The sequence below is a fragment of the Engystomops pustulosus genome, chromosome 2 (genome assembly GCF_040894005.1).
Source record: "Engystomops pustulosus chromosome 2, aEngPut4.maternal, whole genome shotgun sequence".
NCBI classification, from domain to species: Eukaryota; Metazoa; Chordata; class Amphibia; order Anura; family Leptodactylidae; genus Engystomops; species Engystomops pustulosus.
The window spans coordinates 52,898,290-52,911,077 of NC_092412.1; the positions used below are offsets into that span (position 1 = coordinate 52,898,290).

General features: G+C 40.9%; 1 protein-coding gene across 2 annotated transcripts; it reads left to right on the forward strand.

Annotated features, from left to right (window-relative positions):
* The first annotated feature begins 5,634 nt into the window (after positions 1–5,634).
* Positions 5,635–10,729, forward strand: MFSD5 (major facilitator superfamily domain containing 5). Of its 2 annotated transcripts, none has more exons than XM_072134614.1 (2): positions 5,635–5,792; positions 9,157–10,729. In XM_072134614.1, the coding sequence occupies exon 2, from the start codon at positions 9,192–9,194 to the stop codon at positions 10,548–10,550; it is 1,359 nt and encodes a 452-aa protein (XP_071990715.1). In that variant the 5' UTR covers positions 5,635–5,792; positions 9,157–9,191; the 3' UTR covers positions 10,551–10,729. The 2 variants fall into 2 exon arrangements, with proteins under 2 accessions (XP_071990715.1, XP_071990717.1); XM_072134616.1 differs by lacking the exon at positions 5,635–5,792 and adding an exon at positions 8,893–9,006.
* The last annotated feature ends 2,059 nt before the right edge of the window (positions 10,730–12,788 follow it).

Here is a 12,788-nt window from a genome sequence, read left to right on the forward strand (position 1 = left end):
ACATCTGTGTGACATCACATGACCAGGGATATAATGAGCCGTGCACCTGTGTGACATCACCTGACCAATTAAAGCACAGTGACTTTCCACAGGAAGTAAACAATGAACATTCCTATAGAATAACAGCAAACATAGATATAGAAAACAGCAAAGAATTGATACAGAAATTAAAGCGGAAAATTTTATAATTTTTCATTGTGCAAACAATATCAACTATTTGCTAAAAGTAATCAAACCCTTTAACATCTGCAGCAAACCTTCTGGTGCATGATCTGATATTTTGTCCAGTTAAATGACACCATAATAAAAAAAACCTTTTTCTGGGGTCCACTGGGAACGGCCTGTCATGTGTCAGTCCTATAATAATAATAATAATAATAATCTTTATTTATATAGCGCCATCAAATTCCGTAGCGCTTTACAAATCATACGGAACATATACAACTATATTACATTACAAAGAACAAACAGTCATATGGAACAATAGGAGTGAGGGCCCTGCTCACAAGAGCTTACAGTCTATGAGGATAACTGCCATTACTTTTATTGATCCATTCCTATACCAGACAAAAGTGTGAAAATAAGGAGCTATTCACATTGACATCTACATTTAATTCAATTGTAAAAATAACAAATACAAAACTTTTCCCCTCTATTAATAAGACATATAAATCAGGAACACAACAGGCAGCCATTTTTAGGATATATTCACGTGGCAGTTTTCATGAAGCAGAAAGCCAGAAGTAAAAAGTACATTGTTAAGTGGCTTGTGATTTCATGCAGCAGTAGTTTTTCAAAGTTTTTTGCAGCAGTTCATGAGTCTGTATTTTAAAGGCGCATCTTAACCTTGAGGGTTCGTCTACACGTCCAGTTTTTCAGATGCAGTTTTTGGAGCCGAAAGTGTGGATGATAATGGGTTGAGACAAATAACTGAAAGGTTCTGCTCCTCCGCCTACTTTTACTCCACTCCTGGTTTCGGCATCAAAAACTGCATCTGAAAAACTGAACATGTGGACGCACCCTCAAAGTAAATTTTTACTCAATAGAGCAGGTAATAATAGTAAACTTTGCAATATAATTTATTAAAGGGCTTGTACACTTTCAGCAAATAATTTATATTGTTTGTATAATTACAAGTTATATAATTTTCCAATATACTTTATGTATTAATTTGTTATGCTTGCTGTCATTCTATAGGAAGCTTCATTGTTTACTCCTGTGGATAAACACCGGTCCCTGGTCATGTAATGTCACACAGATGCATGGCTCGTTATATACCTGTTTATGTGATGTCACACAGATGCACGGCTTGTTATATACCTGGTCATGTGATGTCACACAGGTGCACGGCTTGTTATATACCTGGTCATGTGATGTCACACAGGTGCATGGCTTATTATATACCACACACTCTGATTACTCTCTGTGATATAATGAGCCGTGTGATACCATATGACCAGGGACTGGTTTTATATAAGGCAAATAAACAATGAATGAAAGCAAGCAGAGATCTAAAGAAACCATGAGGAATTAATATATATAGTATATTGGAAAACTTTGTAACTTTTCATTAAACAAACAATAACAATTATTCGCTAAAAGTGGACAACCCCTTTACATAAAGCAGCTTCTCTGTGTCTTTTTTAAGCTCTTCTTTCTCCTGCACTTAACAAAGTATCTGAAGTCCCTTACAAAGAAGATATATAAGTCCAGGACTGTATGTGAAGAGTTAAATCATTAGACAGTGTATCAGGCTCCTTTACCTCTCAGCTGTCAGTGGATACAGGACTGAAAGTTGATTTATACAAAATGCTTAAGTGCGGAAGAAAGGGAGGAAAAAAGAAAGACACATGAACATATTTCTTTAATAAAGTAGATTACAAAGCTTTCTATTATCATCTGTTCTAGTGATTTACACAGTTCTGTTAAATGTTTAATTGGCTGCATCCGGGACGTGCAAATAAATTTGCGTAACGGAGCAAAAGTAAAAGCTCATACTAAACGTGAAAAAAAAAATAAAGAAATGGTAACAGACCAACGGAGGAAAAAAACAGCCCACAATCCTATTTTAATCAAAGGTAGGGCCATCGACCTGGTCCATACCTGTAGGTATCTTAGTGTTGTGATTGATAAGCTAGAATGGACGGCAAAGACGTATCACTCAAAAAAGCTTCCTATAAAATCTACTTCTACTTGAAACTTAAGTCGTGCAACACCTGCAACAAAATCCTAAAGATGTTCTAGGAATCTATCATCGCAAGCATTATATGCTGTGCCATTGTCTACTGGGGCATTGTCTGCCAAAATCACCAAAAGGTCTCGAAGCATTGTAGGCGATGGCCTGACCCCAATCAACAGCATTTGGCAGGTTAGGATTTGCAGAATGTTAATTACCATTGCAAAAAGTGCAATACACCCATTGCACCAAGTTTTACTCCAACAACGGTATAGACAGATCTGCTGTTGGACGACAAGGTTTCAGAACTGCTTTATACCAAAAGCCACCGAATCAACTTAATTACCCCCCACTTGCCCCCAAGCTGTATTGTACTCTTATTTATTACATTATGTCTGTGCTACTGTTTATTTCTGTGATTTTGTACTCTACATACCGGAGCTGTGTATTGTATTATAACTGAGCTCTAAAAATGTCCATATGAAGGAAGACTTATAAAAAACCAAAAATTCACTTAATGACCATTGAAAAAGTTTTGCAAAACTTGAATAGCCATATTCATTAATAACATGAATTTTGAATTTCTCTATTAGGTCCTCTCCGCTCATCTCTGACCTAAACTACCATTCTCTGAAATTGGGCAGATTTATCAAGCTGTCTGAAAGTCAGAATAATCCTAGTTGCTCATGGCAACCAATCACAGCTCCCCTTTAAAATATTCATGAGCACTGGTAAAATGAAAGCTGAGCTGTGATTGGTTGCCATGAGCAACTATGAATATTCTGACTTTCAGACAGCTTGATAAATCTGCCCCAATGTCTTCTAAAACAACCTATTGTCTCACTGAGGTATTAAATTACTTGAGTGCATAGCAGTTTATGAAGAGGTAAGTAAGAGCTTAGTAAGTTTTTTCATGTTCTGTCTAATATCAATTTTTGTACTTTTCTATAATGATCTATATCACCTGGTATAGTGCTCTCTAATGCTTTAACCCACCAAGCTGTACCTAACTACTTGCCGATTGTACCCTAGATGATAAGTGGCAACTGGTCGACATTCCCTTCTTGTGCCAAAGTGAAAACACAGAGAGAGAAACATGACAAACACAGAAGAATGGTCTTGGTCTAATCCAAGAAGAGAACGCAGTACAGAATCAAGAGTCTTACGGATGGTCAGGAGAATAAAAAATACAGAAAATGCTAGCAAGCTCCAAAGAACATTATAGCAAGCTTTGGGAAGTGGGCAAACAATCCTTTTATGAGCTATCAGAGTCCTGGCCAAGAGAGTGTTTGGACTGGTCCCCTGACATCCAGACAAAGTGGACAAGCAGGGGAGGAATGTGAGTGGAGGGGACATCTTTCCATCACAGCTTGTTTAACCGCCCGCAGCCCAGAACAAAGTCCACAAGAGACAAACGGGTCTGATAGAAATCAATAAAGACAGCCAGGAGCAAAGGCGGTGATCTGGTAAGTGCCGGACAGAATGTAAACTAAGTATATAATCACAGTCAGCAGCTTATCTTCTGACGTACTTTACGGGCCGAAAAGACACAGATGTTACAGTTATCGAGCAGATTCACCGCTGCTTTCTGTGTCCAGTGTAGTATAGGACTTACCGTATTTTTCGGACTATAAGGCGCACAAAAAATCCTTTGATTTTGTCTGAAATCAAAGGTGCGCCTTATAGTCCAGTGTGCCATATATATGAACCTACTTACAGACAACAGCTGCCTTGAACTATGCACAGGTCTGCCACCTGCTGGTCATTCATCCTTAGAATCAGGTGCGCCTTATTGTCCAGTGCACCTTATATATGAACCTAGATGTTTTAGCAGGTATTTATTTATGGTGCGCCTTATGACCCAGTGTGCCTTATAGTCCGAAAAAAAACTGTAAATAATTGTTAAAATTATATTTTAAAAAAGTTAATATTTAATTAAATAAAAACTAAATCTCTGATATCATGATCATTGGTTTAGTACAAAAAAAAACATCCTTGGTAATGTTGAAAGTGTTGAAATTCAGGTATCGCTCTTGTTTGTCTTGACACTTCTCCAGAAAATATGTGAGTAAATGTGTACTATGTGCTTAGATGAGCAAAGAAAAACATACTACAGGGTCGAATAACTGAAGAATTGCATAAGAAGAGTGTATATTTCATCATGTATACTTCTACCTCATCTGAAACACTCACCTCACACAAAAGATGTGTTAGTCTCATGGTACCCAGCAATACGGTAGTAGAGGTTCAGAAGGCTCACATCTGACCCTGACAGCTGATCTGTCAGTCATGTCAACACTGTATCCGTACTGAGTTCAAAAGAAGCGTTGATCCACTGCTGTACCTAGCCAGATGTTTCCATGATTTCACTTAGCTGGTATCCAAAAGAAACAAAAGCAGTGTCAAAATACTCACCCTCCAGGGGGGAGCACTCCACCTTCTCCTGACAACTATACAAGTCATCTAATACACAAGGGCTATAAGTCAGCCATGACGCCAAGATTAAAAGCAGTGGAGTGTGTTGATCTTCAAGGGGGGTAACGGCATGTCTACACCTGGGCTGATGGGCAGCAGTGTTATACAGGTATAACAGAGGCAGCATATATAATTCCTTGGGTGAATGGATGAGCTTCAGCGGCAGATCTGATCTCAGCCACTACAAGGACAAAAAGGAAAGCAGGGCTTCACTGTCTATAAGGTGACTCAAGCAAGCAGGATCCATTTATTAGTTATTTGGCCCCCAAGCCCAAAAATAATTGCAATGACTGGCGAATCACTGGGCATTGCGATTATTTCCATCTTCATGTAATCTCCATAGCAAGGCGACGTTGGGTGTTCCTGCCCCACGCCAACGCACTTGCTACAGCCTGTGAACTTTCATCATTAAAAGTTCCCATGCTGCGGCGTTATTCGACGAAAGACCGGACGTGGAATTTTACATCAGCGCAGCTGCCCCCTTATTAAATCAGAAGGCCGGTGTATGCTAATGTATCTGGAAGCAACAGAGGGACAGGGTGTCCATCATAAATTTCCCCCACTGTGCATATGAGAGCTAAGCAAGGGGAAGGGAGAGACAGTGTAACAGCCTGTGAAGCCACAGAAAGGCTCAGGAGTCTTTTGGGCTTATTAGCAAAATTTTAAAATTAAATTTTAGACGGAAGGAGGAAATGGATTACAAATATAAGAAGATTACCACAGTCACAGTGCCGGGATCTATGAGTAAGTGACCAGGCTTGATTTTGACGCTAGATTTAATTTAACCACCATGTGTGAATACTCCCCTAACGAGTTTCTGACTGAAACTAATAATAATATGGCCGCCATTATGGCTCCCTCAGTACTTGTATATACTATGGACTTAGTAGCTGTGCAGCAGATGTGGTGCACTGTACTGTGAGGAGGCTGTTAGTGCGGGTTATGCTGAGGGTCACATGACCTCCGGCCAACTCCCCTCACTCCACTAGTGTGAAGCATCACGTGATTCACGCGGTGCCGCGCCTCCAGCACGCGCCCTCTCCCGGAAGCGGAAGTGAGTTCTCTGTACTGCACAGCGATGAGTGCGGTGGAGTGCGGAGAGGCAGAGCCCCGGAGGCGGGAGCAGTAGGAGCGGCGGAGGGTCGGTATCTGTCTGTACTAGTCCACATTCACATTGATGTCATGTCTTGCTGCGCTTTTACCTATTGACCTTTTCTTTGATTGTGGCACCACATGTCTGTAATAGCACATGCCTGTAATGCTGCTAGTCCCTGCATCGGGGCAATCATGTATATGACGTTTCCCTATCATTATCCATTCATTTATTAGCGTGAAATAAAGGACTGTTGTCTAAATTGTTTACAAATTTGGCCAGGAGGAAAATAGGCAGGAAATAGTGTAAAACATAAGAAAAACATAACGTTCATGTGATGTATGGCTGGCAGCCGGCTCACTGCTGCTTCTGATGAGCTGGAAGTGATGATGCTGCGAGTTCTCCTATACAGACTGTCATATGGGCCCAGATCGCTGCAAGGCCTGGGATTGGAGCTAGTGCTCACATGCTTGGGATCTGTTTTACAGTATGGGAGAGGGGACAGGTAATATTGTAAGTTTTGCACAATTCCTTAAATTTAAGTCACCCATTATTGATCCCTTTAATAGTTACTGACTTTAACATAATAATAATTTGGATATAGAAATGTTACTGGTCACATGAAGACTTTATTTGATCATCATCATTTGTTACACAAGGTTGGTAACACATTAAAAGCAAAATGGGGCATTTACTACTCCTTGAACACCAGTTTTCTGGCAGAAAAGACATAAAGTGGTTCTAATTCCTGGCGCATTGCAGGTCCCCCAAAAACACCATCACACCAAGTGGACGTGTCGGGGTCATGAACTAGTGAATTAACTATAGCCCGCGACAGGTTCCTAGCATGGGTTATAATGATGCAGTGTATCCCCCTATATTTTTATGAAGGAACACATATAAAATCAAGTATTGTATTGTAGGTTCACTTGCCAATAATTGATTACTTCTGCCCTATATTATGTATTTCCGATTAATGTAAATGCAAAATGTGAACTTGGCCAGAACATAGAGCAGATCACTACTTGACATGAGTAGACAGTGATGCTTACAAATAACAGCTCCTTAGGCCACTTCTTGCCCATGAGTTTGTGCAGTCAGAGAATGCTCAGTGCACTAGGGGGATTTCAACACTGACCCTCCTATTACTAGGCTGAACTCAACATGTCAGTTCAGTCCAGTGATACAAGGTTCAGTCTGGGAATTTTTCTCTAACTGTATTTAATTGTGGGCAAGTGGCTTTAAATCTCACCAAATGTTTTATCATTTAGTAGTATTAGACTAAGTTCACACCACTGCTAGTGGTATCAGTTCTTTTTTTGTTTTGGAATAGAATAACGTTGTTTTAGAACTGATGGTACAGAACCTCTCATTTAGCATCTGTTCCTATTGATGTATATGTATGCATCTATTACGTTTCCGTTATTCATAGCGTCAAAAATAGCGATGCAGCCCGTATAATTTTTTGCTGTTATCAGTAACATAATTTAGCAACGATCAGCTCAAATTGGTTTGAACTGGACCTAAGACCCAGATTGTTGTCCTCATTATGGTTAAAAAAAAAATCATACAACTTATTACATGGAAATGACAATCATTACTTTCTTTATGACATGAAGGACAGTCTGTTTTGTAAACCTTCAAGGACTTGATGGTGTCCAGAGGTGCAATTTTCAAAAAACTGTCAAACGCCATGAGGAAATTGGAAAGAAAGAATACAAGTTACCTTAGCTACAGGCCACAAGCTCATTAGAGATAGGCGAGCCTACATGTCTGACTGGTTCGGTATATGTACTCTATACACTTTAAGACTTTTTTAATAGTATTCATAATTTGAATCCATATGTGTTGTATCAGGGAGTTGCACAAGTAATTTCCTGAAGTCGTCTTCAAAGAATTATTCATCCTTAAAGGACACCTGTCATCAGGTCTCTGTCACTATTACCTTTTGGAGCAGCTCACAAGGATCCCATCCAAGCCTTTATCTAGTCATTTCAGACATTAATCATTATAAAATCATCTATTCTTTATCATGTAAATGAGGCTGGTCACATGGTCAGAGGCAGTGATGTCACCCCTGTTACCCCTCCCCTCTCCTCCCCCTGCTCATGTCTGTGTGTAATGTATAATAAAGCATGGCTAGTGTGTGTGCTGCATCTGCTGACATGCTGGATCCTCCTAATACACAGAGACACAGACATCCGCTACACATGTACCTGACATGTTCTGCTATAACATGGCTGCCTGGAACTGTTGTATCTTTCACATACACACACACACGCGCACGCACACACGCGCACACAGGCTGCAGGAGGCGTGGCCACCAGCAAGCACATGGAGCTGCTGTCAGTCAAACACTGGGGGTGTGACTGTCCCTACCACTCATGAATAAGGTGGACAGTTTGAATATGCTAATGACTTATTGGACATTTCACAGGTCATTTGCATACAGCTTTAGGAACACATTGCTTAGGTTTACAGACATGTAGAGGGACAATGAAGGGATAGAGGCAATGCTCTCTAATGGCAGTTTATGAAAATATATTTCGTTTAGGGGGGTTATTTTGCATGACGGGTTCTCTTTAACCTATGTATATTCTCTGCCTCTCCTTACCCCTATTACCTCTTCTTGCTGACCTTCTCTGTCAATGGATTTTATATTGGTTGTTAGTCGCTGAGTAGTTTTGCAAAAGCCTACATTCATTTTTTTAGTAAATTATAATTATCAGCTGCCTGGCTTTGATCAATAAAATTAAGTTTATCATCCACCAATACCCCCAAGTCTTTATCTGCTGCAGTTTTACCAAGTAATTGATTGTTTAGAAAACAATTGTACATTTGGCCCGAGTGCATAACTTTACATTTTATCTACATTAACTTCAGCAAACATTTCTCTGCATACTCCTCAAGCTTCCACAAATCCCTCCAATATTATACTATCTGTCCCAGAATTAATTACTTTATACGGCTTAGTATCTGTGAATATTGAAACTCTTTGTAAAGAGGTCTTCCAGAATTTATTTATTGTTTTTTTTATAGTATAGGTGACCAGTATTATATCTCCGGGGGTCTTGCATGTGCCACCTCTGCCAGTAAGCTCTGTAAGGGGACAAGTTCTGCAGCCTCTTTACATTCTGCTATGCTTAGCGCCATACATATTATTACAGCTCAGCCGCATTTATTTGCATGGAGCAAAGTTATTTGAGCCATCATCGGGGAGACTCGCACATCCATGACGCTCTCTCTAGGTCATTTTCCAGTGGTAAGGCATTTATGTGACATATCCGTATAATTAAATATAACTGGACACCTGGATGCTGTTAATCCTTGTTTATCGCTTTTGCCCATAATGCTGTAATGCTTTAATTGACTTTGTGTCTGGTTAATAAATCCTTTTATTTTCTTTCCTTAGTTTCTTCTATCAGAATGCCATTTCGATGATACGTCATGTTGGTCACGGCTTACTTGGTCCTCGTTGGCCTTTTGGCTCTTTGGTCAGTGTTGGAGTTCTCAGCTTGCCATTCAAAGCAGTCTCCCACCAGCAACACTTTAGGCAACCCAGCTTTCCGGCGTTTTCAACATGACTTTTTCCGAGCCTATTTCCCTGCACTGGCAGCGGACTGGCTGCAAGGTCCCTACCTGTACAAGCTTTACCAGCACTACAACTTCCTGGAGGGACAGATTGCCATCATTTATGTGTGTGGCTTTGGGGCCACAGTGCTTTCGGGATTGGTGAGTGCACCCCTGACAGGACGTCTTGGTAGACGGAAATCTTGTATACTTTTTTCCCTCCTCCTCGCAGGGTGTTACCTGTGTAAACTGTCTCAGGACTATTTTGTTCTCCTGACTGGGCGTGTTCTGGGTGGATTCTCAAGCGCTTTGTTATTTTCCTCCTTCGAGTCATGGTATGCACATGAACATGCTGAACATCACGACTTCCCAGCAGAATGGCTCCCTCACACCTTCTCTCAAGTATCTACCTGGAATGGGGGTATTGCTATTGTTGCAGGAGTAACAGCAAATGCCTGCGCGGAGTGGCTAGGACTAGGGCCAGCCTCGCCCTCTGTGTTAGCAGTACCATTGCTAGGTCTGTCTGTCACCCTCGTATGGCGGGAATGGGATGAGAACCATGGTCAGAGCAGCAGCTTTACTCGAAGTTGTGGTGATGGTCTGAGATGTCTTCTGAGGGACCGACGTGTACTGCTTTTAGGAGCCATACAGGCGTTATTTGAGAGTGTGGTTTACATCTTTATCTTCCTCTGGACTCCTGTACTGGACCCTCATAATACACCACTTGGCATTGCATTCTCTGGTTTTATGGCAGCAAGTGCAGCGGGTTCATCACTTTACCGACTCGCTACTTCCAAGAAATATCACCTGCAACCCATGCACATCCTCTGTCTGTCCGTACTCATGGTTTTCTTCTCCCTCTTCATGCTAACCTTCTCTACAGCCCCAGGGCAGGAACGCCCAACAGAGTCCTTCCTTGCCTTCCTCCTCATAGAGCTAGCTTGTGGACTCTACTTCCCAGCAATGAGTTTTCTGAGGCGCAGACTGATCCCAGAAAAAGAACAAACTGGAGTAATGAACTGGTTCAGAGTCCCCCTTCACCTTATAGCTGGACTGGGTCTTCTGGTGCTTCATGACAGTGACTACCAAAGTGGTACAAGAAATATGTTCAGCTTGTGTGCCGTCACTATGCTGCTCGCACTCCTCAGTGTGGTCGGCCTCTTCTCAATGGTGAGAAATGACTCTGATCTACGGATGCCAAGTTCTGAGAATGAGCCCAGTGGAGCGGAGCTGTAAATTTGCTGTGAATATGACCAACCAAAGCAGGAGTGAGTGTGTTATAAACCCCAGTAGATGACAGTTTCAGCTTTCAGAAGGTTTGTTAAATAAAAAGGGTACCAGACTGGGACATCTGCAGAATTATGGACTTTTGTTACAAGTTGCAATAAAACATGTGCTTAAAGCACCAACTATAATGTGTCAGCACCTCTGGCTCTGTGTGTTACACATATGATGGGAATGAAGTCCGTATGGGAACAAAGCCTCAGTGCCAACTATTGTGATAGAGAAATACTACAATGGCATCAGTACTGTCATTATTCCTGAGAATGTTGGGGCCATAAGTCTGATTCACTGTTATAGCCCATTAACTTGTACAGGGAATCTGCAGTATAGGGAACGGTTTGAATCGCGGTAGAGATTGGGGACTTAAAGGACATCTACTACCAGATAAAGGATTGTAGACCAACCACACGGACATACTGGTGTGTTCCCACTCTGTTAGTATTTGCTCTTCTTTTAGCTTCTTATGCCTTTGTTTTTAAGAAAGAAAAGGCTTTAAAATTATGAACAATTAGCCTAAGTGGCTCTGAGCTCCATAGTTGTTCATGGAGTTTTGAAACCGTAAGGCTCATTTGCATAATTTAACACCTTTTTTCGTTAAAAACAATGGTATAAGAAGCCAAAAGAAGAGCAGATCCTGTTAGAGGGGGCGTACACCAGCATGTAAGTGTACTTGGTTTGCAATCCTTGATTTTGGCGGTAGATTTCCCTAGGAAGATTGAACATGTAATTTTGGAAAGACCCTTTTTTAATAAAAGTAATACTCATCTTTTTGGGCATCTAAAAAAAATTGCCCTTCTAGTTTCTGACCTTATGATGGGTGGTGGGAAACCTAGAGAGAAGGATATAATGTTTTAGCTAAATAGCAATGTTTTCCCTATCCCATCCCAGAAAACATAATTGCATTCAGTTTAGTCTTAATCAAGGATTCTATCTTTTTGTTGCCATATTTTGATGGCTGTTTACTACCCAAGAGTAATTCGGAAATAAACTTATAACCATTTCAACATGGTGAGAATACATTCACACAAGGGCGTCTCTCCGGCACCACAATGTATACAAATTCCTCCTTTGATCTGCGTCTGAAGCCGTTGGTGACCTACAGAATTGCTACAGATATAGGGTTAATTCACAATGGTGTGTGCTGCATTGTGCATCCTTTATGTTTTGCTTCCTGGGTTTGTGGTCCTTTGTTTTTTTTTTTTAATGCATTTGTATTCTTTGTAACTATACAGGGCTTTATTTTTATTTTAGTACAAATGAAATAAACATGTAAAAACGAAGAAAAACATGAGCATGTCGCATTAAAATAGCTTCTAATAGGGTTTGTCCAGTCGCAAGAAGTTATGGATAGTTGTGGATAGGGTATAGCTTGGTAATCCGTGGTGGGACCTCCACGGATCACAAGAACAAAGTAATGAATGAATGGAGCAGCAGGTGGGACATGTGCGCTGCTGCTCCATTCACTGTCTATGGAATGGACAGGGATAGCGGACTACATCACTTGGCTAGCTCAGTCAGCGCCGTAGAGATTAATAGAGTAGCAAAGTGAATGTGCAACATACATTCTTGTGGTCACACCACTGGGACCGCCATTGATCAGCAAATTATTCCCTTTCCTGTGAAAAGGAGAGATTTTTTTTCAGTGGCTGGGCAACAAATTAGCCATAAATAAACCAAAATGAAAGAAGTTGGAGACTATTGGTGCCTTTGGTTGAACTTCCGTTAATTTCAAGATTTCCAATACAGTGTTGTGCGTAGTAGTTGGTACCTCGATAGCCCAGCACATACTGCTTATGTGAGGGACATTCTGTATATTCTGACTTTGTGACAAGTTATACTTTCTGCTACATACTTTTCTTTGCCTATTTCTACAACCCCTATGAGGGGACTGGACTTCCATATCCAGTTATCTGTAGGTTATAATTTTTCGCATAGAAACCCAGGTTACATAAGGAATACACTCCCAGAGTTGATCTGCAGTTGATGCCCAGTGATCACATAAATAGAAGAATTGCTACTGTGACAGCTCCTCCTGTGCGTGCAGGGCACTCTGTAAGGTGGGTCAGTTCTACTCCTCCTCTGCCTTTTTAGAGGGACATCTGTCTGTGATGACAAACCCCTTACCTGCAGCTGTGGATTTATTGTGGTATTTACTGACGTTCCTGAACTTTATAGTAATTAGCTGGTGAG

Excerpts from the sequence above, each read along its gene's own strand:
- MFSD5 (XM_072134614.1), top strand. The coding sequence starts at position 9,192 with ATGTTGGTCACGGCTTACTTGGTCCTCGTTGGCCTTTTGGCTCTTTGG.